The sequence below is a fragment of the Colletotrichum fioriniae genome (assembly GCF_027942845.1).
Source record: "Colletotrichum fioriniae strain IMI 355084 chromosome Unknown scaffold_14, whole genome shotgun sequence".
Classification (NCBI taxonomy): domain Eukaryota; kingdom Fungi; phylum Ascomycota; class Sordariomycetes; order Glomerellales; family Glomerellaceae; genus Colletotrichum; species Colletotrichum fioriniae.
In genome coordinates, this window is record NW_027076850.1 from 388,302 (window position 1) to 411,814 (window position 23,513).

Sequence of the window (23,513 nt, forward strand, 5' to 3'; positions counted from 1 at the left end):
GCCTGGATTGGGCACAAAAACGGTTTTTGCATCACGGAGACAAGGGACATATGAGCTCCTGGCGTTTACAGGTTTCTTGAAGCAAGGGGAACATTGGGCATCATCTTGTGACGGCAACAAGGTTTGCTTGCCTCTCGGGAATTCTATCTTTTGGTCTGGCCATGAGGAGAAAGAAAAAAGGCTCTTTGGCACGGACATTTGTCCCCTCAGGGCAAGGATGCATTAGGGGGAAAGCTAGGAAGCAGCTAGGAAAAACAGCTTTGGGGAGAGAGAGGCGGGGGGGAAAGCGAGGCGAGCCCTGGTCACCGGCATCACAGGTTTAGGTAGTCTGAATAATGATGTGCCGTCCGTATAAGGCACATTTTCATTCTAACGCGCGTGCCTCTTGACTATCTTTGGAAGAGGAAACAGGGCAGGAGAAAGTGACATGGCATCGTATCGTGCTGAGAGTTGGTGAGAGAGAGAGCGGAACTTTGTCGACTTGGTGAGGCGGCCACTTATGCAGGGGCCGGGGATAGTATCCCGCCCTCCCGTAGTTTTGCTCCTTAAAAAAATCTGTTCTTCACAAGCGTCGGCGGGATGACGACGGCGATATCGCGCACGCGAGGTCATAGAAAACTTTCACTCAACAGATGAGAAATAAAATAAAAAATAGATACACGGGGGCAAGAGGAAACCAGCGGAGGGTTTGCCGACCGACCGAGTCTCTTAGATGGGACGTTAGTTGTTATTCTAGTCACTCTTTCAGTCATTTACATGGATTTCAGTCTTTTCTTTTTCTTTCTTCTTTTGAATTTAGCGACGGTTCTCCTCCTTCCATCACGGCATCTCGAAGGCAAAACTAATATCTACTCCAGAGTCCCCCGTACGGAGCAGGTTCCTGTTGGACCCAAGACATGGCAAGGGGAACTCGTAGAGGTGACGGCGCGTGGCGCCTTTTGGGGCGTTTAGGGGAAGGGGGATTCAGGTTAGATCAAGAAAGAGGCGTCGTCGCGCCTTTCGCGTCGCGTGTCGGGGTGGCTTGGACACTTTTAGAAACAGCGAAGGTGATGATGATTGGGGAGAAAGTGTAGTTTGTTGGAGAGGAGAGGAGAGGAGAGAAAAGAGCTAGTGAACAAGCGTGGTCTAAGTGAAGCAGGGGAAGAGAGACGACTTTAAGTGAAAAGAAGAAAACTTTAAACTTGCTAAGCTGCTAGGCCGGTCTTCGCGTTTACAAGCCTCGCCGTTTTGGCGTTTTTTTATTTTGGTTTTTGGAAGTTTTGTGTTTTCGAGAAGGAGGAGGTTGGGGGAGTGGAAAGTTGACGAAGCGTTCAGTGTAAGTGTAATCAACGTCGATTAATCTTGGTTGGATTCGACAAGATGAAAGTTTCCCGCTTGGGTTTTACACAAATTCGTATGATGATGGCGTGAGTTGTCATGCTTCGCCTTGATAGTTTGGTAGCTTGACCTGGTTAGCCGACACGAGACATGGACGATACGGATGGGATACCCGTATGTTCCCCGGGGTTTTGTGACGGGAACGCTGCTGGTGAGACGGGGCCGTCACCGGAAAAGGCCGTTTTTTTTAAGGCGAATCTCGGACGGACATTTTTGGCGAGGAGATAGGTGTGGCAGGTGTGTCACTGGGTTTGGTGGAGAACTAGAAGTAGGGAGGTTTGCTCGGTGTCTGTCGGACGGGCTGGGTGGACGGGCGGTCGTCGGCGGCGGGCGGCGGGCGGGCTTGGGGTGATAGCCATCGTATATACTGCGACAATACTTGCGCCAGTTGCCGGGGATGGGTAATCCTGTGGTGTCCATCGTCTCGAAGTTGTGATTCTGGATGCATGGTTGGCTTACTTGGGGGACTGGATGGTCTTGGCGGTGCTTGGTGATAGCCGGAGGGGTTGTGTAAGTACTCGTAAGTGTGTCCGAGTGCCGGCCAAAAAGTTGTACTTTTGTCACCTCAGATTCGTTCTGGGGAGATTTGTGTAAAGAAGGAATCAAACGGTTAGACAAGGGCAAAGGGAAGCATAGCAAAGCAAGGTAAAGCAAACGTGACTGGGTAGCGGGAAAACCACATGGCCTTTTTGCTTTCGCGGCTTGTGTGGCTTGTCATTGTGTCTCTTTATGAGAGGCGACGAATGATAGATCTGGGGGGGCTTGGAATAAACAATTTGTGAGTCCTCTTCCGCCCGTTTGGGTGAGCCTGGCACAACTACCTGACTCCCCTGAGAGGGATAGGCGAGCCGAGAACTTGTAGGAGGAGGGGGACGGATGAGTCAAGATTCGATTGCTCGGGCACTGTCTCTCTGTTAGTCAAGCCTCTGTGGAGGTGTTTGCTTTCTTTTTCAATTCTTGATAGATGGACCATGGGGGAAAGGCCTGGAAAGAGGGCAGGGGTAGTAGGATCTTGGTTTACGGGAGCCTAGAACTTGGAGGGCGAAATGTTTTGTCTGACTCTCAGGGTAACTAAGAAGATGATTCAGATATTTGTGGTTCAAATTGGGCAAGGAAAAAGAGAGAAACATTTTTGTGCGGAAGGTATTCCGTAGTCCGTATTACTCCATGGAACCAGACAGAATCTGTTGTTGGTGCCTGCCAATACTTGATACTGTGGTGAAGCCCAGACGAGAAGGATGTGGAGGACGAGGAGGATGAGCGACTAGGATGGCACGGTGGACGTCAAGCAAGGTCAAGCAGCTCGGGTTGAATGATTTTGTGGAGAGGGGAGACATGTGTCATTCGTTCGTCTGAAGGTTTTGACGGGCAGTTACACATTTTTTTCAGGCTGAATGGGATGGACTTGTATACATAGAAAGGGAGGACGGGGTTGTTCCCTGTCTGGCTGTGCGAACCATTCCATGAGTAGCTTAACCGTAGCTTGCACCAACTCAGCAAAGCTGGCAACAAGATCCCTGACAACGGTCCCCTTTTTAGCTGTCTCTGATGGGTAGGCGATGCTGGGCTGGGAAGATCAAGGTATGTGCTTTGCCTGGCCATGCCTAGATCTCGTAAGTCTTGAATCTTGGGTCGGACAGGTTCGGCACGGCGCAGGCATGGGTTGTTTCTTGTTTCTGGGACAAGTGTTTCGGCTCTCGCACATGCGGAGAGTGAGTGTGTGTACACGAAAGAAAGGGTTGCAGAGCGGCCTGTGTTGCGGAACTTGCGGGTGAGGGATGGGAGGTAAGACAGAGGGGTCAAGCGGGATTGTTGGGCAGACCGGGGATGGAAGATGATGGGGAAAGGGGGGCAAAGGAATGACTAGGAAGTTAGGAACTGAGGAAGGCTAGAGCCTAGAGCCTAGGAAAGCTAGGAAATCTCTAGTCTTCGCCTGGAGTTGACGATGGTGATGTGTGATATGTGTCGTGAATGTGATGTGTGTGTGTGATGGCTGGTGGACGGGGGGATAGAGAAAAAGGTCTGTGAGCGGCGCAAGGGGGAGCGAGGTAGATGGAGCCGAGAGTTCAGGTCGAGGTCGAGGCCGAGGCCGAAAGGCCGTGGTGTCCCCGGCGACTGTGGGTTTCTTTGCGGGATACTACCTTGCCGTCGTCACCGTACAGTAGCATCACGATCCGGTACGGGGTCTTGTCGGGAGGGCGATTCGATCATGCGGTTGTCGTCGGTAACGAAAGGCCGGATCTTTGGTTTGGTCAGCATTACCTATGGGAAAGGGTCCAAAGGGAGGAAAGGGAGACAGGAAGCAGGTAAGAGCGTGCGCGAAGGAAATCGAGCTTTTGGAGCGATGTGGAGGGATGGAGTTGAATGGAGTGGGAACAGCCAAACAGGGCTCGACAGGCCTCGGGAATCGGAGGCAGGGAGGATCCCTCACGGGGATGCGTCCGGCTGGACGGACGGGAAGGGGAGGGGGGAAGCTCCACGGAGATCATTGGGATAAGTTTAGCGAGCGGGATGCAAGTTGTGCATGGATCATTGGCGGTGCAGTGCAGAGCTGGATGCCGGGCAGGGGTTACAAAGTCAAGGACATGTGCATGGTTATCCAGCGATCCGATGCATTATTCATAGCCGTGAGCAAGGGGGAAGATCGGGAGAGGGCACGAAGGGGACTTCAGCAGAGCATGGGCCACCAAACTATGAATGCACCGAGGTTGTATTGAGGCAGGGGGAAGAGTTGACGAAGATGCAAAGAGCTGAAATGTGCGTGCATTGCAGAATTTGTGAGGCAAGCATAGGCTGTCACGGCTGTATGAGAGTGTAAATATCTTCAGTAGCTTCGCATTCCTTTCCATAGACAGATAGATAGTCGACACGTCGGATGAGATCTACACAAAACCCACGGAACTAATGAATGTAACCCCCGACCCAAAATATCAGCCAGATGCGGTTTGTGCGCTGCATAAGCCGATAAGCTTCCTTCATGCCAGATGCGCTGAGACTCACTCCTTACACTTGGGTCAAGTGAAAGTCACAAGTTGTGAGTGAAGAATGAGTGAGTGAGAGGCTCGTGGTGACATGTCACGTCACTCTCGGGCACCTCGCACCTTTTTCGTGCTGATGGTGGACCTGAAAGATGCAGGAATTGAAGACTAGGGAGGAGGAACTAGCGCTTGAGCCCGTTGCCGGCGTTGGGACGGCCGGGTTTTGGACTGTGAGATGTTTGTGAGTCGTCTCTGTTAGTGAGAGACTCTTCTCCTCTGCATCGTCCTTTAGGTAATGTAGCATAGCTTCTCAAAACATGAGCAGTCTTGGTCGGCGTAAACATGCCGAAGCTAATAATGCTTCTATTATTTCCACCTTGCTCATTTGGCAATGACTTTGACTGACATTGTGTCAAGAATAATAGACTGCGGATGAAATGAAGGCTCATTGCGTGTTATTAAATACAACGTAGTTGTGAGACATTATCAACCGAGAAAACGGCCGACGTTCTCTGCATGCCTCACAAGGTACCTTATCTTGTGTCCGTAGAAAAAACTCTTAATTATAAACGGAAGACGGCCTGGGAGATGACGGAGAGAAGCCAAAACAAGCCACAAATGTCCTGCCACTCTTGCGGACAGACACGGAATCGACTTAGTTTCTACTTAGTTCCTTAGTCACCACTGACCCTCGGCCATTCTCTTTTCTAGCCAAGTTCCCGTCATATGAAAACGGTCGCATCATTGCCTCTTTCGAAACTCTGTTTTCTCATGGCAATCTTGGATATACCCGTCAAATTACGTCGATGACACCTCGGGCCGATCAATATCAAGAAAGACCAAACCACAGAGGGAAACCATGTAGGCAATCACAAGGCAGGCCGAACAATTGACAACAACGCCAAAAGAATGCAATACCATTCCATTGAGCATCTGGCACAAGAGGCTGCCGCCCCAGTGTATTGGTCACACTGGGGAGTCCAGAGCAAGACACATGAGAAACCAACACCAACCGAGGAATTCAAGCTTCTACTTGCACTCTTCCACCAAATATTCCACCAAGACATAACGTAGCAAGAGAAGAGTAACAACTTGGCAAGTACCTTTCTAACAAATATGGCCTCTCACAGGTCTGACCGTGATGAACACCCTGGCTGCACATCACCACCCACCACTGAGAACTGCAGCGAATCTCATCGCTATCGCTTCGCATCGCTGCATGCTGCATATGCCACCACCGTGCGCGCTACACCCCTACCGCGTATCCCTGGCCAGGGCCACCCGGCGTCCTGGGCGGCCGTCAGCTCTCTCCTCTCGACCTCCAGGCTCCAAAGTCTTTTCTCCTGTTCCGTTAATCCTCCTCTTCCCCTTCAAGGATCTCCTGGTAACCGAGCAAATAGGGACGAACGGGCTTGGGTCCTTGTTGTCCGACGCACGCCAAACGTGATGATCGTCGTTTCTTTTTCAAAACCCCCGGTCCACCATCCGTCTGCCATCTTCATGCTCCAGCCCGCTCTTGGTCCGCACTCTTTGCCGCCGGACGTAACCAGAACCAGGTTTGCCTAGCTGTCAACCGGGACCCGTCTGTCTACCTGCTGGGTTTTTTTTTCCCCCGATGACAGACTGGCAGAGAGCAGACACGAAAGAGGGAAAAAAAGCAAACTTCCCCTTGCAGTTCTTTGCTCCCAACCCACTGGCCTGCGCCGGGATGCCCTCACCCGGCGACTTCTCCATCTGTCAACTTGTCAAGTTTCCAAGTTTATGTGTCTCCTTCGGATCTTTCGCCGCCGATACCGCGTACTTGGTCACATCTCAGCAAAACCCAGTGCTGCGGTCTCGCTTCCAAACTTGGGACTTGGAATTGACTCTCGTCTCCGCCCGAGCACTCTCTTCAAGTCAAAAGAGTGACACACACTGGGTACACTACACGTCTCCAAGTGGTGGACCGTCCTGGAGCTGCAAGGCGCCGGCAAGAAGGAACATCACGGAGCTCCAGTGTGGCGCTGTCAAACTGGGTATCCTTTTTTTCTTTCTTTCTGCGCATCTGGGCTTTGGGGGGGCTTCCATACGCATCCGTATCGTACCGTTCGTTTTCTTTGGGCTCTTCTGGCTCTGTTCTCTCTCTCCAAGACTTTCCTACTTTTTCTTCGCCGTCACGCCTCGTTCGCGCCCCCGTATGTCCCAGATCATCCTTCCACAAGTGTTGTCTCTGGGGAAGAAGCCCTCGTGGACGTTCGCGCCTCCAAAAGCTACCTTAAACGAGGAATAAGAAAAATAAATTGCGAAGCAAAGGCCAGCCCGACCCCGAGTCTCAGCGCCACGAGTCCACCGAGCGGCCCCTAGACGAAGCGTACTAGACTTCTCTTGGTGACGACGCCTTCTTCCTCCCTTGATCTGCCCTGAGGTCCCTCAGGTTCCTCCATTTCCCCCCCACCCACCAGTGACTTACTCCTCCACCTCCTCCACCGTCGCCGCGCCGCGTTTACGGTTGTTGGTCTCTTTCGCTTCGTCTTCCCTTGCGCCAAATTGGGCCCCTTTCTACCTACCCCCTGGGCCCTGGAGGGAGGCTCCATCTCGCGAGAGACTTGTGGACGAGGTAAGGTAACTCAAGAAAGTCTGACCATGGCGTTCCGCCTTCGAGGCCGCTAGTTCTCGTTCCCATCATTTTGCACGGACGCCTCCCCGCGATGGTTTGACGCTTCCCACTTCCACCGTCTGCCACCGTCTGCCTCCCCTCCCGCATTCTTTCGTCCCAACGGTCGGTCGCCCGGAGGGATAAGGACATATATCGATCCCCTACCGTCCCCCAGTCCTGGCGTTCCCAGAGAGAGAAAGAGAGAAAAAAGAGCGAGCGGGAGATGATCCAAGTGTTGCTCCATGAACCCTAAGCCTGATATTGTTTTGTTTTCTGTTCATCTCTCTTTCCTACCTTTCCCAAACCTTTTTGCTCTCTTACCAAACCTCATTCGTTGCCTTTCAGAGGTTGATGAGTAAACGTCACTCATAGACGCAAACAGCAAAGCTCAGTACCTACTTCGATCTCACCTCGTCTTTTGCGTGACCATCACTCCACCTATTCGACGTGTGTCGCCAAGCGGCCCGTCTTAGCCAGATCTGTTTGCTGCGCCGCAGGCGACTTACTTAGTCGAAGACACACCCCATTATTGTGCGACTCTCTCTCGAAATCATATTGCGCATCTGGAACCCTTTTTCTTACCGGCCTCTTGGGGGGAATAGCTTTCGGGCATGCGGTCTCGAGGCAACATATTACACAGTTGAAGCTTCCCACCGAGGAATAAAGAGATGGTCTTTTCAGAGAATCCAGCCAACAGACGTGGCGAAGTCATGGTCGTCTCCTCGAATACAGGTCCACCACGGCTCGACCTCGCACTCGGCCGGGGTCGCCGCGGCACGTTTGACAGCTTCGACAGCGGCAGCGAACGCGGATTCCACCCTCGCACGGCACGGTCGTCCAACGACCTCTTCACGCAAGCCCTCGGCAGGATCGATACGGCAGATTGCGACTCGGAATGGGGCGCGGTGCGCGCGAGCGCCAGGGAGAACTGTGACAGAGGGGGAGGCATGGCGGACCTCATCGACTTCCTCCGGACTACCTCGCCGCCGCCAGAATTTCCCTCGCAACAATCACTCTTTGAAGACGACGCCGCCACCACCGTCGTCACCGAATCCCAGGAGCAACAGCGTGAGAGATGGGGACTGCTCAAGAAGTTGCGCCGGCCGCGCACGCGGGCCAGGTCAGAGTCGCCCGTCCGCCGGCCCCGGACCGCAGGACTCCCAAACTCTGCCGTCGCGTCCAAGACGAGCAGCGGTAACTCGCATATTGCAATTTCAATCCCGTTGGAGTACTGCCACGTAGGACCGGACTCTGACTGGGCCCTCGCCATCTTCAATGCCACGCCACCATTACCCCCGACCCCCCCGGTCAGGAACAGCGACGAGGAAACCAGGAACGGCGTCAGACCTTATGCTAGTGAGCGTACGGTCACTGTTCTCAAGACCGTCAGCGAGAAGGGATCCATCTCGACGCTCGACACGATGAGCACCAAGAGGGGATGCAAGGGCTCGGTGTCGATATGGCCCAAGATCAATCCCAACCCCATGAGCCCGCCCAGGACGCCTTACACGACACCTCCGGGTAGCTTGCGTGGGCGCTCTTCAATGTCAAAGACTAGGCGCGACCGACTGCCTCCTCCGCCGCCTCAGTACGCCGAGCTCCCGGCCGAGCCCGTCCACGCGGCCAAGAGCTCTTACAGCAGTCTCGACAAGGAGTGCGGGTTCCCTAGGGACGAGAGATCCATTGCCCAGATCCCAAACACGAAGAGACCCAGAGCAAGAACAACACCAAGGCGACCTGAGAATATCGTGCTGCCGCCGAGAAGGTCGAGCATCAGAATTGTGAGACCGCAAGCGGATGCGGTCCTCGATAATCAGAGGTCGATCGATGGCATCCTAGGTGGCGGTTCCCAGCGCCAGAGTGTACTGTCCGACGGCCCTCAGCTGAGTCCAGGAGCCTTTTCTGAAGCACATTCCATCAGTCCAAGCATCGCAACAACAGAGTTGTCGGAGCCGGTCATATCGAGCGCACGGTCTGCAAAGGCATACTCAATGGCATCTATCAAGCAATCTGACATGCCGGTGCTACCATCTCGGCAGTCCTTTTCTGTCCGGCCGGGAAGCAGCGATACAGCGCAGACCACTCTCGTGGGAGAGTCTCTAGCTTCTCGGAATCCCTCCACGCGAACTGCTGCTTCGCGGCAAAGTCGCAGGGACCGTGTCAAGTCTCTTAAGCAAAGAGACATGGATGCGCTGCGAGCTCTCACGAGACAAGGGCCCCAAGACGAGGACGGCGAGGTGACGCCGAGGCCCAGGACCTGCGAAACGGTCATCAGCTCTCTGCGCCTCCCTTCTCGAGATGGCACATTTGGGTCCAAGGACCACCTACCGCAAACAAAGTTATCCGCCACGAACTTGGCACACATGGCCAAGTCTCACAAGAAGGCGACAAAACACAACAAGAACGGCACTTCAACGAAGATATCAGACTGGCAGGCCACGCAAGATACCGCGACGGAGACCCCAGGATGGGAGACGGCGCAAGAGGAGCTGACGCCCGGCTGGGAAACCGCACTGGGGACGCCCACAATCGACTGGGAAAAGACACCGTTTCTGGGTGACATCACGGCCGCCGATCACCGGACCTCGACGGACACGATGGACACCGCCGCCAACACGTTTGGGAACGGGGACGTGAGAGACAGCACGCTCAGCTCCGAGCCGCCTCGTCGGTGGGGGAGTCTTCACCGCGCCAGCTGGGCGAGCTCGGTACCACTCTTGGACCGCATAGGAAGCTTCGCGCCGTCCGACGCGAGCGTCGTCGCCCAAGCAGTGGAGATGGATGATGACCACGCAGCCCCGCGACCAGCTCGCATGACGCGTGCCGACTCGGGCACTCTTTCACAAGCCGACGCGGATCGGCTGTGCTCGAACCGCTTCAGCTTCGCGCCGTCCGATGACAAGGTCAAGATTGATGCCGCGGACGACAACCAGTCCATCGCGGGCAGCATCGCGGCCTTCCCCAAACCCGGGTGCGGCCCTCGACTGAGCGCCATTATGCCCGTCGCCGAGGTCGTCCCCTCGCTTCCAGTCGACGAGAGGTGGTCTGCGTCGACCCTCAACTCGCCGGTAACGGTCATCGAGGTCTCGCACCCGCCCTTTGCGACCAGCCAGCCGCAGGGACAAGCTCCGACGCACGTTGCTCGCCCACACACCGCGGGCAACACCAACCCCGTGCTCTTCAACACCGCCAGGGCCGAGGGACAAATCAACTTTTCCGGCAGTAAAAGACAGGAAACGACGACTACGTCAGACGACGACAACGCCGGCGACGCAGACGAAATAGCAACCTTGCGCCCGAAAAGCCTCCGCTCACAAGAAGGAGAAGAAACCGCAGTGGCAGGAGCAGGAGCCGTAGCAGACCGGGACCCCCTCAACCTGCTCACCATGTCGGCCCGCGAACTCCGCAACCACTACGCCAACCTCCGCAGCGTCCAGGTGAACAACCTCGCGCACGAGATGCTCCGCAACCAGGAGCGTCTCGAGCTGCGCATGCACCAGCAGGAGCGGAACCAGATGCTCTTCATCGAGCGCCTCGAACGCTGCATGAGCGACCTGCGCAGCCTCCCCGGGTCGCCCCTCTTCGGCCCCGCCGGACCGCGGGGGGCCACACTCCCCGACTGGCCCCTCTGCGGCGGCGGCGTCGGTGTCGGTCTCGGCGACGAAGGAGGAGACGACTACGTCTACGAAGAGCAGCACATCAGCCGCGACGCGAGACACGAGGTCCGCGTGCGGAGGACGGGCCGTATTCGCGGGAATACCACGAGCACCACCGCCACTACCACCCGGACATCACAGCGGCAGCGGCAGTCCGAGGAGTCCCACATCCGAGGAAGTGGTGTTGGACGCGCCGGAGACTTTGACGACTTTGACGGGGACTTTGTCAACCTCATCCACCCCCGGCAGAGGCGCCCGTCCACCTCGCACGATATCACCCCCCGCACCAGCGTCAGCATCGGCGGCGGCGGCAGGGCGGTCCGAGGAAGTAGGCACCAGGCGGTGATGATGCAGCCGCTCATCACGCGCGGGGGTCTGGACGCCATGGAGCCACTGATTCGGGAGCTGCAGGTTGCTTCGCGGGTGAGTCTTGAGGCGGCGCGGACGGATCCGAGGGCGGAGACGCCTTTGCCGGATACAGAGTATTACTATAGTATGACTTAAGGGGTGCAGGAGATTGATGTTGGACCTCATATTCTACTTTTCCCCCCCCTATTTTCACATTTTCTACTTTCTCCTTTTTCTCTCTCGTCACATTGATGAACCCCTTTTTCTTTGGCTCGGACGTGGGAATTGGCTGGCATGTATTTTTCTCAACCTAGCCAAGGTATCTGATGACCATTTTCCTTTGTCTGGATAGCATGTGGTGTGGTATTTGGTGTTTTCTCATGGAAGTTTGTGGACGAGGATTCTCAGGATCAGGATCTCAAGATGAGGGATGATGTGAAGTGAGTATACCCAGAGCTCACGGCTATTTTCAGTTCAGTGTTTTCTTCTTCTTCTTCTTTCTTTTCCTTTTTTATTTCACGCCCATATCATGAGCATTGGATACATCTGCGCTGCTGATGCAAGACGCGATGAGACTCCAAAAAAGATACCTTTTTTGCTTTCTCAAATTACCTGGTTCCTTAATCATTCCATGAAGAAAAAAGTGCGCTGTGATGACATGAAAACATTACTTTCCAAGTCAGCCTCGCCGATGAAGAACGCCCAACATACCTATGATCTACCATATGCCATGTAGATCGATGAAGATGGAGGTCGAAAGCTCCCAAGATCTTTCGGGGCGTCGTCAAAAAGTCTCCAACCAATGACGTCGTCGTCTAATGGGGTGCGGGACCCTTGCAGTAGCTCGTTTCCGGAAGGGGTTGATCTTCAATTATTTTTTGGGGAGCTAGCGTTTCTCCTCATTTAGTTTACACGGTATTAGAGCTACAAAAGTCATGATGTCTTTGACCTAGATTCTTTGTGGAGCTGGGAAACTCAATTCAAGGCTGAAGCTGGATCTCTTTGGTTTGTCTTGGATGACATGCAGCTAACTATCTACTCAAGGTGCCTAACTTAACCAAGTTTTGTCATTTGTAGTTCCCATCGCGTAGTGTCTGTCAATTACAAACTTGAGACAGTCATTCATATCCATCGTGTCTTACACGAGATACATCCAGCACTCTCACTCAACTGAAGCTATACACAAAACACATCCACCAACTACGAATCTCCCCCCCTCACAACACCAAGCCCCAAAACACAACGATACCCTCAACTCACAAAAAAATGTCCCGCCCATGGATCCTCGTCGCCCCAGCCTCCCGCGGCATCGGCGCCCACCTAACCCGTCACCTCCTCCGCACAACCACCGCCCCGATCCTCGCAACATGCCGCTCCCCCGACACCACCGCCGTAAAGCAATCCATCCTCTCCTCCCTATCATCATCATCTTCCTCCTCCTCCTCTGAAAACAAGCAATCACACTCCTCCCCAGCCGCAAAAGAAACAGAAGACCTCGCCTCCCGCCTCAAAGTAATCAACCTCGACGTCACCTCAGAATCCACCATCGCCGCCGCCGCCGCCGAAGCCGCCGCCCTCTTCCCGTCCTCCACCCACCACCTCCGCCTCGCGCTCGCTACCCCGGGGATCCTGCACCCGGAAAAGAGCCCCGCGCAGATAGACTACGACGACGCCCTGGAAACGTTCCGGGTGAATACCCTGGGGCAGATGATGCTCATGAAGCACTTCTCCCCGTTTCTCCCCAAAAAGTCTGTCAAGTTTTCGACGTCCCCAAATGACGATGAAGCAAGAGGCCTGCCCCCAGCTCACGCCGTCTGGGCCGCCATGTCCGCGCGCGTGGGCTCCACGGCGGATAACCGCAAGGGCGGGTGGTACAGCTATCGCGCCTCCAAAGCCGGCGTCACCTCGCTTGCCAAGTCGCTCGATCTGTGGCTGGCGGCGCGGAGCGGCGAGAGGGCCATGGCCGTTGCGTATCATCCGGGTACCGTCAAGACGGGGCTCTCGCAAGGGTTTTGGGATACCGTGCCCGAGGGGAAACTGTTTGAGCCCGAGTATGCCGTAGAGAGGATGTGTAAGGTCCTGACGGAGGAGGTTGGGATCGAGGGGAGGGGTAGGTTTTGGGACTGGGCGGGTAAGGAGATTTTGCCGTGAAGAAGGGGGGTGGTATGAACGATATCTGTATCAAAAGAAGGAGGGGTATAGATGCTGGTTGGCGTAGATGAGTCGAAAGGAACCTTCCATAATGGGAGTGAGGGAATCATTCGAGATATCAAAGGGACACAGAAGCAGATTTAGCATCGTCATCATTCCATGATAACTGATTCTATAAATGTCGTGAAGAAACGGCTAGTTGTACACGAGACACGACAACATCTCTGGGTAACTCCGTGCTGTGAAAGAACATTCTTCGAACCACCCCCAATCGCCTCACCCCTCAACCACTACCACAAACATGATCCCCGCCTCACAAGGCTACATCCTGGAAAGATGCCCCGTCAGGAGAGACGCCCGGCTTCTCCCCCTTTGTCGGATTGTCCTCGTCTCCCTTGCCGTCCTCGCTGTCGTCGTCCGACTCTTCCTTTGGCCGGTGCGCGAGGTTCTGCTCATCCTTGTCCTCCAGCCGCACCTTTTGCTCCTCTTGGTCCACGATCCGCTTCTGTTCCGCTTCTTTCTCCTCGTCGCCGGAAGCCGACTCTTCCTCCGCCTTGCTGAGGGGGTTCTCGACCTCGGGCGACTTGGCGGACGACGACGCGGCGGCCGCCGCGTCCCCGTTACCTTCCGGCGTGCTGGCGGCCGGGGGTGTCGGCAGCTCCTTCTGCGTCGGTGGTGTCTGCTGCGGCTGAGGCGTCTGTTGGAGTTCGTCGCTCGAGGGTCCGGGTCTGAGGGCGTCGAGGTAGAACTTTGTCACGCCCAGGATGCGTCCGTTCTTCTCGCAGGCCTCAACCCACTCGGGGCGCACGACGGGAATGTTGGTCTCGACAGCCTTCTCCCACGCCAGGCCGCGGCCCTCGGTGGTAACAAAGTGTGTCGTGTCGATGCGGACGCTGTCGACAATCTTGGCACCGATACGGTCGACCGCCGCGGACAGCGCCTCCCTGGTGGCAGGGGGCATGATGCCCGTGGTAATGGTGATGCCGCTGAGGTCCGTCATCTTGTGGGTGCGCACGGTGACCTTTTCGGAGCTGAGGGTGCCGGCGGTGGTGCGGAGGACGAGGTGGAAGGTGTAGTCTGTGTCAACAGCAAGACCGCTAATCTTTGTGCTGTGCATCTGCAGAGGCCGGGGGATGTTGCCAGCCTTTTGGCCGTTACGGTGGAGGGAGAGGGAGAGGATATCGGCGGTGGCGAGCTCGATGGGGTCCCATTCGAGGACGACAGAGGTCTGGGTCGCGTTGCGGCAGCGCAGGACGGGTGTCGTGGGCGAGCTGGCGCCAAAGGACGAGTAGATGCGGTCCTGGAGCTCGCGGAAGGCATGTTCGGTCTTGGCCTCTGAGCCTAGGTTGCGGGCGACTGTGATGTCGACGATGCTGCCGGAGGAGATGTTGGGAGGGAGTAGGATAGACGGGAACTCGATCTGGGAGCTTGGAATCAGTATAAGATCTCATGAGTAGGCGATGATGACATTGATGAGCGGATATGGAAGCCAGGGCGGGGGAAAGGGCGCCAGGCCTTTGGTCCATACGGCCTTCCCTCGAAAACCGCCGCCAAGATTGCAGAGTGCATTGGGCATAACGTACCAAACGCTTATCCGGCGTCAGAAGCACCGTGACGCCGGCGTCGACCTTGCCGACGGTCAATGAGACGAGCATCGTGAACTGTGACTGCTGGTGTTGAGGCTTCCTCCCGGTTTTCGAAGCGTGGTACGTAATTGCAAGGTTGTTGGTGATTCCCGTCTCCGGCCAAGGGAGCAAGGTGGGATCAATCGCGCAGGGTCAGTCGCCGATTCCTTAGGCCTTTTGTCTCGGTTCCAAGGGCGATAGAGTTCGGTATGGAGGTGGCCAGGTGGGTGAGCAGGAGATTGTTGCCAGCGATGCTTGTGTATGCGAGACACATATGCTGGATCGAGAGAGGTACAAACGCCAGTCACAGTTAATTACCAGGTTGGCAGCTCCAGACGTCTCGGCTGGCAGCTCTGCGCTAGCGATGTGATTCGTCGCCAACAACTCTGCAACCTGCCCTTTACACCGGAGACGGGGCAGTAAGGAGTTGAGGTGGCTGGGTACGTACCTGCCCCGTGCTTCTCCGCAGTTCTCAGTCCTAACGCAAGTCTTTAATATTAATAGCATATTGATTTTGTCTTATTGTTCACGAGATATTATGATGGACGTTTTGCGAACCGTTGTAACTTCTCATCTATGTGCTTGGACTCTAGCAATAGTGTCTAAAATCCCCATTGGCATCATCTCTTTCTCCTAAGTCGTGTTATGTGATGTAAAGACAGCCGCCAACTTCCCGTGAGATATCAGTAACACGGCAACAAAGGCACGTTTCCCCATCTGTGAGAATATTCATTGCTTCTATTTGGGGGTATCATTTGTAGAATTATAGTACACAAACTCCAGCCGAGGCTGTCACCATGAAGGTTTCCGTCGCCGTCTCTCAACAGCCCTCATTCTCCAATTACAAAAATCCTTCTCATACCCAGAGCTGGCCCGAATTCAGGGGCCTTTCTGCTTCGATCCGGCGCTTCTCCTCGGTTGCCTTGAGCCTCCGCTCCTTCCACCTGAGCTTCTCCTCCTCATTGATTCGCGATCGTTCTTCCTCCAGTTTCTGTCTTCCCTCCCGCCGCACCTCCTCCTTCTGGAACTCCTCTCCAAGCCATCCATACTACCGCCGCTTCTTTTCTACTTTCGCCTCCTCTTTACGACGCTTCTCTTCGTCTTCCCGCTCAATCTGATTGCGTGCTCTCTCCTCCAGTTTCTCGTCGTACCCACGTTGCCATCGCTCCGGGTTCTGCTCCGCGTCCTTGAGTTCAATAAGACGGTCCACGGCCACGTCCATCGCCGCCCGTAGATCGGTCCGGGGTAGCCTCTTCACCACGTCCGCGGGGAGCCTGGCGGTGAGGGCTATCGTGCCCATCAAGTTGCCCTCTAAGGAAGTGCCCTTCCCCGTGCGGTTCCTCTTGGGCCTGAGAAGACGCCCCTCGGGATCGTAGCCTCTGGCTTCCAGGGCTGCGTGAAGCTCGCGCCTCATGGTCCTCCTGGCGGTATTCACAACGACCGGGCCGCCGTTCTGGGTGACACCGTACAGCCAAACCCAGAGCGGCGTGGTCTCCTTCATCTGCTCGTACTTGTGCCTGTAAAGAACCGTGTAGGGATGCTCGTTCATCGTCTCAACAAAATACTCCCTGTCCCAATTTCTCATGACATGCCGCGGAGAGATTTGTATCTTCAACTGCTCGAACAATTTGTCCAATTCGCCGGGGAGATGAACGGTTCGGTAGTCCAAGGCGGCCAGCCCAATGTCCAGGTCGAGGAATATTCTTTTGAAGCGATGTTCCTCCGATAGCTTCTTGAAGTTAACCGGGTGTGGGGGCGGCTTGGTTTGTCGCGCTGACGGGAGTTTCGAAGCGTCTGCCTGGGAGGCCTTCAAGTCTTCGCCACGAAGCCTCCGTTTGATCTTCTCCAACTTCTCCTCGCGCTGTCTGTGACGTTCTTCTGCCCAATAATCCTTGTTTTCTCTTTCTTGACGACGCCTTTCTTCTGTCCATCTTGGCTTCATTGCGGAAACACCGAGTCGTCGTCCGGAGGTAGAGAACCAAGCAGCCTGTGTCGCCATGGGTGTACCAAGAGGCAGTCTTCGCATCGTGCTGGTGACATGTTGAAGTTGTATCGGCATCATCGCATGGTCGTCGCCGGGGGTGGCGTTCGGGTGTTCATAACTCCACGTAAGCTCCGCCGATGGTATTGAATGACATAACCAATAGGTCAGATCGATCTCATAGAGGCTGCTCTCTAGATTCCAACAGGTAACGAGGCGCGAATTGGCGATCTGCAATTTGTAGGCAAGCTCCGACTGTCGAAGAAGTGATGCAGGCGAAGCTCTCCCAAAATGGCTTAGGTAAGTCGAGGAAAGCTTAGACCATTCTGAAGTGGATCACTGGTGCCACAAATGGCACATCGGCTGTGGCTCATGCAAATGGAATGGAATTCAATGGGCCGATGGAGATTGGTGAATGACACACCGTGACGCTCAAGTGAATGAGAGCCACAACACACCTTTCTCCATTTGGTGACGGTGACCAACTCACAAAAAGATGCCACCCCACTTGACTCATCTGCACTGCAGGAGAGAGTGAGAAAAAAACCGAGCCAGTCCGTTTCAACATCATTCGCCCCTTCCCACTTGAAAGGAACCCACCTGGGCTCACACCGCAGACACCCGAACACTAGCAGAGAGCAGCCTCCAGATCCCCAGCGACAGGACCCCCTGTTCCAACTTTCATTAGCTCACTTCACTGCCCTGCACACGCACCTGCACAAAAAAGCAACCCACCACACCTCAGCCACACTCGACTCTCAGAGCCCAAAGCCCAAAAAAGCACCACCATTTTTTGTTCCGGGGGGGCGCCTTTCCAAACGCACACAATAAAGCCCACCGCCCACTTTCGCACTTCCTCTCGACATCTCGCTCTCTCTCCCCCTTCCAACCAACCCACCCCCCTTCACATCCTACCTATACCGCTGAGAACCGGAATTCTCACGAGTAGTCAAGATGCCCAAGAACAAGGGAAAAGTAAGTTGTTACCCCCCATTTCCATGTTGTCAAGTCCGCAAAGGAGGAAGAGACGAAAAGAAGAAAAAAAAGACAATTTCCTCTCGGCGACAAAACCACCCCTCCCCTGCTTAGTTGCGCGCCCCGCCAACAACCCCTGCCCCCTCCATGCTATTGTTCGACATACACACGACGCACATTGACGATGATGATGATGTTGTTGTTGATGATGCCACTGGAGATGAGGAAAGAAGATGGCCGATCATGAAGACTAACAACCAAAACAGGGAGGAAAGAACCGCAGACGTGGAAAGAACGAGTCTGACCACGAGAAGCGTGAGCTCACCTTCAAGGAGGATGGCCAAGGTTAGTTCACCACTTATTCCCAACCCGGAAAGAAAAAAAAAACCATCAGACGCGTTTCCACCGCCACTTCATACCATAGTCTCTTCATATCACCAAACACAAGCGCATTCGTAACTAACCTCCCACCTCTCCTCCTCCCACAGAATACGCCCAAGTCGTAAAGATGCTCGGCAACGGCCGCCTCGAAGCTCAGTGCTTCGACGGCGTCAAGCGCCTCGCCAACATCCGCGGCAAGCTCCGCAAAAAGGTCTGGATCAACCAGGGCGACATCATCCTCCTCTCCCTGCGCGAGTACCAAGACGACAAGGGCGACGTCATCCTCAAGTACACGGCCGACGAGGCCCGCTCCCTCAAGGCCTACGGCGAGCTGCCAGAGTCCGCCAAGATCAACGAGACGGATACCTACGGCGCCGACGGCGACGGCGACTGCAACTTTGAGTTTGACGACGACCGCGACTCGGAGGAGAGCGAGGACGAGGGCGCCGCTGGTGGTGCTGGCAAGAAGGAGGTTGACATTGATGACATTTAAACGCACAAATGTCGCCTCTCGTCTTCAAACACTCACAACAAAATGCTGCCAGAGTGTCTAGAACCCCGAAACCTTCCCACTTCTCATTTTAAACCCATTTTTCCTCTGCCGCTAGATGGCGAGAGGTGGGAACGCTGTCTTCTCTCTCAAACCACACGGCCGTTGAATATTGTGTCATCGGCTGTAGGGTTCCGCGACAGTCAAGGTGTCAAGGGTGGTGCGTTGGACGGGCCATGGTGGGAGAGACGTCATGGCTTGTCAAATCATCAGAACGATAGATCTTACCTCCTTACTTGCGCTTGAGTAATTAAATCCATTTTGGTCAGTGGCTTGCGCCGCGTACCAAATGTTCATCACATCACGCTTGCCAATTTCTTTACGACGTGACATGTCACCAGAACGAGGAGTCTGCGCAATGCATTTGAATTTTGTTTTTGTTCCAATTTCTTACATGCGGTCAGCGGGCTTTGCTACAAAAGCAAGATGGTCCTATTTCTACCCAACTGCCGTACTCCAGATGCGGATATGCTAGGCATCTTTCTAGCACCCTGGGGTTGACCAACCAAAGAACTGTGATGCTTTTTGACCGTACCCGCCCGCCAAATCCCTAATTGTGCAGCTGTCGCTTCGGATAGCCAAGAATCGAATACGACGATGTAATACTGCTTCCAACCGCCTGAGAAGCCTAGGCCACAACTTGCGGTACCGGTCCGATGACTCGAAGGCTGTCCTTCATACACATCCCTCGAACCCGACTAGAGCATCGCTTACCAGTCGTCGTTGTCGCTTCTCTCATCATCTAGTAACGTATCAGCATCGGTACAATATCAAGACGTGCTGGGCTTTACTTACCACTTCTGCTAACTTTCTCCTTTCTCTTCTGGAGGGCAGCGGCCAGAGCGTTGGCCATGTCACCGCCACCACCAGGTGCTACACCGGCTGGAGGCAGGCCGCTTCCATGGGGACCACTGTCACTACCGCCACCAACTGTGGCATTGCTTCTGTCGCGGATCTGACTCCGGTCCACCTTCTTCAGAGCCCTGATACCACCAGCCTTCTGAATATCTCCCAAGACAGCCGAGCGCGAAGAATCCGGTTGAGGAACGGGAACGCCAGAGGAGTACCCAGAGTCTCGGTTGGGCATAGGGGGTGGTGGGGGAGGTCCACCCAGGCCTCCCGGTGGCGGAGGTGGCGGCGGCGGGGGAGGTGCTCCTGCTCCGGGAGGGGGCGGAGGAGGCGCAGGCGGCGCATTGTTTAACGGAGGCAGAGGAGGTGCTGGAGGAGCATTGGATGACGGCAATGGCGGAGGCGGAGGAGCATTCGATGTTGGGAGAGGTGGCGGTGAGGTGGGCAGAGGCGGCGGCGGAGGAGCACTCGATGATGGCAACGGCGGTGGGGGAGGAGGCAGCGGCGGACTGCCCAGCGCGGGTGGCGGTGGCACCGGTCGTGAAGACGGGGGCGGCAACGGTGGTGCCTCTGACGCCGGAGCTTTCGGAGGAAGTGGCGGGCCATCCGAACGTGGGGGCGGCGGCGGCGGGACAGGTCCTCGACTCGGAGGTGGCGGGCCCTGCCTAGCCCCGGAAAACGCGGGCGGCACACCGAATTTGTGTCCAGCAGGCCTTTCTTCCTCTTGCATTGGTGTTTTGGGTGGTCGCGGCGGAGGAGGTGGTCCAGGGTTTGCTGGCCCACCACGAATGGCGTTGACTGAACCTCCCAAAGCATGTGCGAGTTTACCGGCATCTGGTAGAGGTGGCGGTACTGCGAATCGACTCCTTGATGCTTCTGGCGCCGGAGGCTCGCTCGGGGGTGTCGGTTCTCTGTTGACAGCAGGCGCATCTGCTTTTCCAGATCTCCTAGCAGGCGGCGGTACAGGCGCAGCGCCGCGTCTTGGTGCGGGCGGAGGTGGAGGTAAGCGTGGGCCGTCTGAATGACTTCCTCCTGGAGGCGGTGGAGGAGGCGCTCTTCCGTTTCTTAATTCGAGGCCATTTGAATGCGGTGCTGGCGGAGGAGGGGGAGGAGGAGCATGACTCCGAGCGCCAGCCATTAGCTTCTCTTGCTCCTCCTTCAAGAATTCGACAATGAATTCTTGGTTCTCCTTGATGAACTCATCCGTCAGTCCCTTATCTCGGAGATCTTGACCGAAATTCTCCCGCCACTGAGGGTCGAAGGCATCAAGAACAGCAAATTCTGAAGATTTGTGGCCGCCATTCAGAGAAGGCATACGGCCATGTGGCAGGTTCGACCGCGGGGAGTCGGGAGGGGTAGGCGCTGCAGCATGTCGGCTGCCGAAGAGACCTCCGAGAAGACCATGTTTATGTGCGGCAGCCTGGGAGGCTCCTCCGAATGGTGTCGATCTCGTAGCTCTGCTTGCGTTCTTTTCTCTATCGTCCATTTTCTTCTTGAATTGCTTGGCTTCCTTCTCGTCGGTGAAGGAGAGGCCGGCGAGGCATTCTTCAATCTCAAAGCTGTGGAAATAGGTGCGATCTTGATTGTAGCTCCACGTGTCGAATATTTCCTGGTCCCAGATGACACCGCGGTTTTCAGGCTATGAACATGTCAGCCAAAATTGCATGAGGCGCCGAGGGCGCAATCAATCACTCACTGAAATGTCCACCATCTTGAGCCAGTACGTGTTGCCGACGAGATCGTTTGACAGGACGATGGCACCCTGAATTCCCGTATTTGTCCATCTCGCGGGGTTGGGGTAAGCAACATACAGCCTGGCAACGGCTACGGCTTGGATCTTGTTGGTCTGCTTTGGGACGAAGCGCTTGACCGTCTCCTTGTCATCGTCGCTCAAAATCGACGGCATGGTGGCGGCGGCGGCGGGAAGAGGAGGAGGGGTCGTCGGAGGAGAGGGAGGAGGATGTCTCGGTGGGATCGGTTGGGTGAGGTGTCGTTGTTCGTATGTAGTTGAATCAGGGTAGAATTGGAATTGGGACGAGGTGGAGTGGTTGTATGGGTCGTGTGCTTGCAGGAGCCGCGGCAGCGGAGGCAACAGCCACCTTTGGTCGTGGTTGTTTGGGTTGTACGCGTGTGTAGGCGATGGAAAGTGGCGCTTAGGAGTTGGTGAATGGGCTGGGCAAACAGACACCTCCTCTTTCGGGATGGCGCTTCGTGGGTTGATCGCTTTCAGTAGGCAGGTAAGGTGAGGTAGCAAGGACGACAAGGACCCCGAGACAAGTCAACCAAGTGCCGTCGCTTGTCGGTATTGGAGACAGCAAGGTACACTGTATGGTATACAGCAGGTAAGGCACAGCTAGTATCGGGACGATGCTTCGCTATGCAATGCGGTATGTGAGGCAGCCACTCTGCGTCCGACAAAAAGCAAGCTGCGTGGGAGAGTGATAAGCTTGTGGTCAAAGATGCCAGAGCTTCCGGGTCCGGGGGCGTTTCATGAAATGTGGACTCGCATCACTCAACGGGGGAACCCTGAAATACCATGTAATTGGGCTTGCGGAAAGGCTGAAGGGAGGAGAAAGGTTGTGCCGGGTGAGGGTGAGGATGAGGTCCGGGTGGTTGTATGTGAGATGATGTGGTGTGCGTGCGTGCAGTTTGCGAATGAGATGGATAATCGGCAAACCTGGGACCTGACCTGACTGAATGGGAGATAAAATGGCGTACGATTGTTGGACTCACTTCGGGACAGAGTGACCGCCCAAAGACACTGGTAAGACTGGGCCTACGCAGTACCTACTTACGCAGCCCAGCGGAGGTTGGCGAGTGAGGTGGGCTGGACGGAACTCGTAACCGGCCCTGGGCCACGGCGGGCTGGTGGCTGAGTCGTTCGTTTCAGTGGACTTTGGCTGGGATGTTTCCCTCTCTCGGGCGCTGCTCGGGCGGCTGGTCATTTGCTCAGGCCCCGGTCTCTCGCTGTCGGGTTGTCCTTCCCGCGTATAAAACACAGGCACCAGCCACATTGTGTTTGCACCGCCACGTGGAACGCAGAGGAAGTCTGTCGTCATTGTGGGACGCGCAACGTACAGCGTAAGGTACCTACCTACTTTAAGGCTTAAGGTAGCATCGTTGCTTCCCGAAGGCGCCGGCAACGGGCAAGGGTTAGCACAGGAATGGAGGCATGCTGACGATCTCTGTTAGATCTCCAAAGTGGAATACACCCTCTGATCCAGCATAAATACACTGTAGATTTGTACAGCAAGGAGGCATTGCACGCAGCGTTTCAAAGTGTTTACAACAGCGCGATTTTTGATGGCCAAGGGAACCCAGGCCAAATCAAAGGTGTCAGGTTATGTTGGATTTGATTCATGACCTCATTGGCAGTATTAAGATGACTTTATCCACCGACCAATTCCCGAGTCTCCGTGTTTGTTGGTCCATTTCCATTGCCATTTCCCATAGTCTACAATTCGTAACTGGTCATACAAGGCCACGCATCACATTTGATGCTGCCTGATCGTCATGTTGGTTTATTTGTTCAAAGCCTCTGCCTTGGCTCGGCGCTCCTCCTTAGTTCCCTCCTCTTGGGCGTTGAAGTCCTTGGGCACGGCAGGGCCGGGGTGCGCTTGGTGAGCAGCAAACTTGGGGTCGACACCACCCTCCTTGATGGGCTGAGTGCTAAACTCCTTCTCCTTCTCGGAGTTCTAATTAAGACGTCAGCTTCGCTGCGGTGGGTGTCTATGAGGGGGAGATGCTACTCACGTCACCCTTGGTGATGTTGTTGACGAGTTCCTTAACCTTGTCGGCCATTTTGAATGATGTCTGATTGTTTGGGTGGTGTGATTTTAAGTGTCTTTGGTAGTTTGATGGATCGATAGTTTGATGAATAGTCAAACAGGCAGGTTGTAAGAGCAGGACAATGGGCTGTTTATAAACTATCTTTGCTGGGTGGCTTACATGTGAGTTGAGGCAGGTCACTGCGGTACGTGGAAGGTTGCGACGGCCGATGACGTCGT

At 55.1% G+C, this 23,513-nt stretch overlaps 7 protein-coding genes across 7 annotated transcripts; 3 read left to right on the forward strand and 4 right to left on the reverse strand.

The window, feature by feature from the left end:
- Positions 1 to 7,658: 7,658 nt before the first annotated feature.
- On the forward strand, positions 7,659 to 11,150 carry N0V96_010291 (uncharacterized protein; the record flags this gene model as incomplete). Its single annotated transcript, XM_053194647.2, has 1 exon — positions 7,659 to 11,150. One exon carries the CDS (start codon positions 7,659 to 7,661, stop codon positions 11,148 to 11,150), a length of 3,492 nt encoding a protein of 1,163 aa, XP_053047816.1.
- A 1,110-nt stretch (positions 11,151 to 12,260) lies between these two features.
- N0V96_010292 (uncharacterized protein) lies at positions 12,261 to 13,145 on the forward strand (the record flags this gene model as incomplete). The annotated part of the gene is made up of 1 exon (XM_053194648.2): positions 12,261 to 13,145. One exon carries the CDS (start codon positions 12,261 to 12,263, stop codon positions 13,143 to 13,145), a length of 885 nt encoding a protein of 294 aa, XP_053047817.1.
- A 313-nt stretch (positions 13,146 to 13,458) lies between these two features.
- N0V96_010293 (uncharacterized protein) lies at positions 13,459 to 14,800 on the reverse strand (the record flags this gene model as incomplete). Its single annotated transcript, XM_053194649.1, has 2 exons — positions 13,459 to 14,565; positions 14,729 to 14,800. The coding sequence occupies 2 exons, from the start codon at positions 14,798 to 14,800 to the stop codon at positions 13,459 to 13,461; spliced, it is 1,179 nt and encodes a 392-aa protein (XP_053047818.1).
- Positions 14,801 to 15,818: 1,018 nt separating this feature from the next.
- On the reverse strand, positions 15,819 to 16,832 carry N0V96_010294 (uncharacterized protein; the record flags this gene model as incomplete). Its single annotated transcript, XM_053194650.2, has 1 exon — positions 15,819 to 16,832. The coding sequence occupies one exon, from the start codon at positions 16,830 to 16,832 to the stop codon at positions 15,819 to 15,821; it is 1,014 nt and encodes a 337-aa protein (XP_053047819.2).
- An 873-nt stretch (positions 16,833 to 17,705) lies between these two features.
- On the forward strand, positions 17,706 to 18,600 carry TIF11 (Translation initiation factor 1A; the record flags this gene model as incomplete). Its single annotated transcript, XM_053194651.1, has 3 exons — positions 17,706 to 17,726; positions 17,993 to 18,071; positions 18,215 to 18,600. 3 exons carry the CDS (start codon positions 17,706 to 17,708, stop codon positions 18,598 to 18,600), a joined length of 486 nt encoding a protein of 161 aa, XP_053047820.1.
- Positions 18,601 to 19,367: 767 nt separating this feature from the next.
- N0V96_010296 (uncharacterized protein) lies at positions 19,368 to 21,412 on the reverse strand (the record flags this gene model as incomplete). The annotated part of the gene is made up of 3 exons (XM_053194652.2): positions 19,368 to 19,399; positions 19,453 to 21,145; positions 21,203 to 21,412. The coding sequence occupies 3 exons, from the start codon at positions 21,410 to 21,412 to the stop codon at positions 19,368 to 19,370; spliced, it is 1,935 nt and encodes a 644-aa protein (XP_053047821.2).
- Positions 21,413 to 23,027: 1,615 nt separating this feature from the next.
- Positions 23,028 to 23,307, reverse strand: N0V96_010297 (uncharacterized protein; the record flags this gene model as incomplete). The annotated part of the gene is made up of 2 exons (XM_053194653.1): positions 23,028 to 23,201; positions 23,260 to 23,307. The coding sequence occupies 2 exons, from the start codon at positions 23,305 to 23,307 to the stop codon at positions 23,028 to 23,030; spliced, it is 222 nt and encodes a 73-aa protein (XP_053047822.1).
- Positions 23,308 to 23,513: the final 206 nt, after the last annotated feature.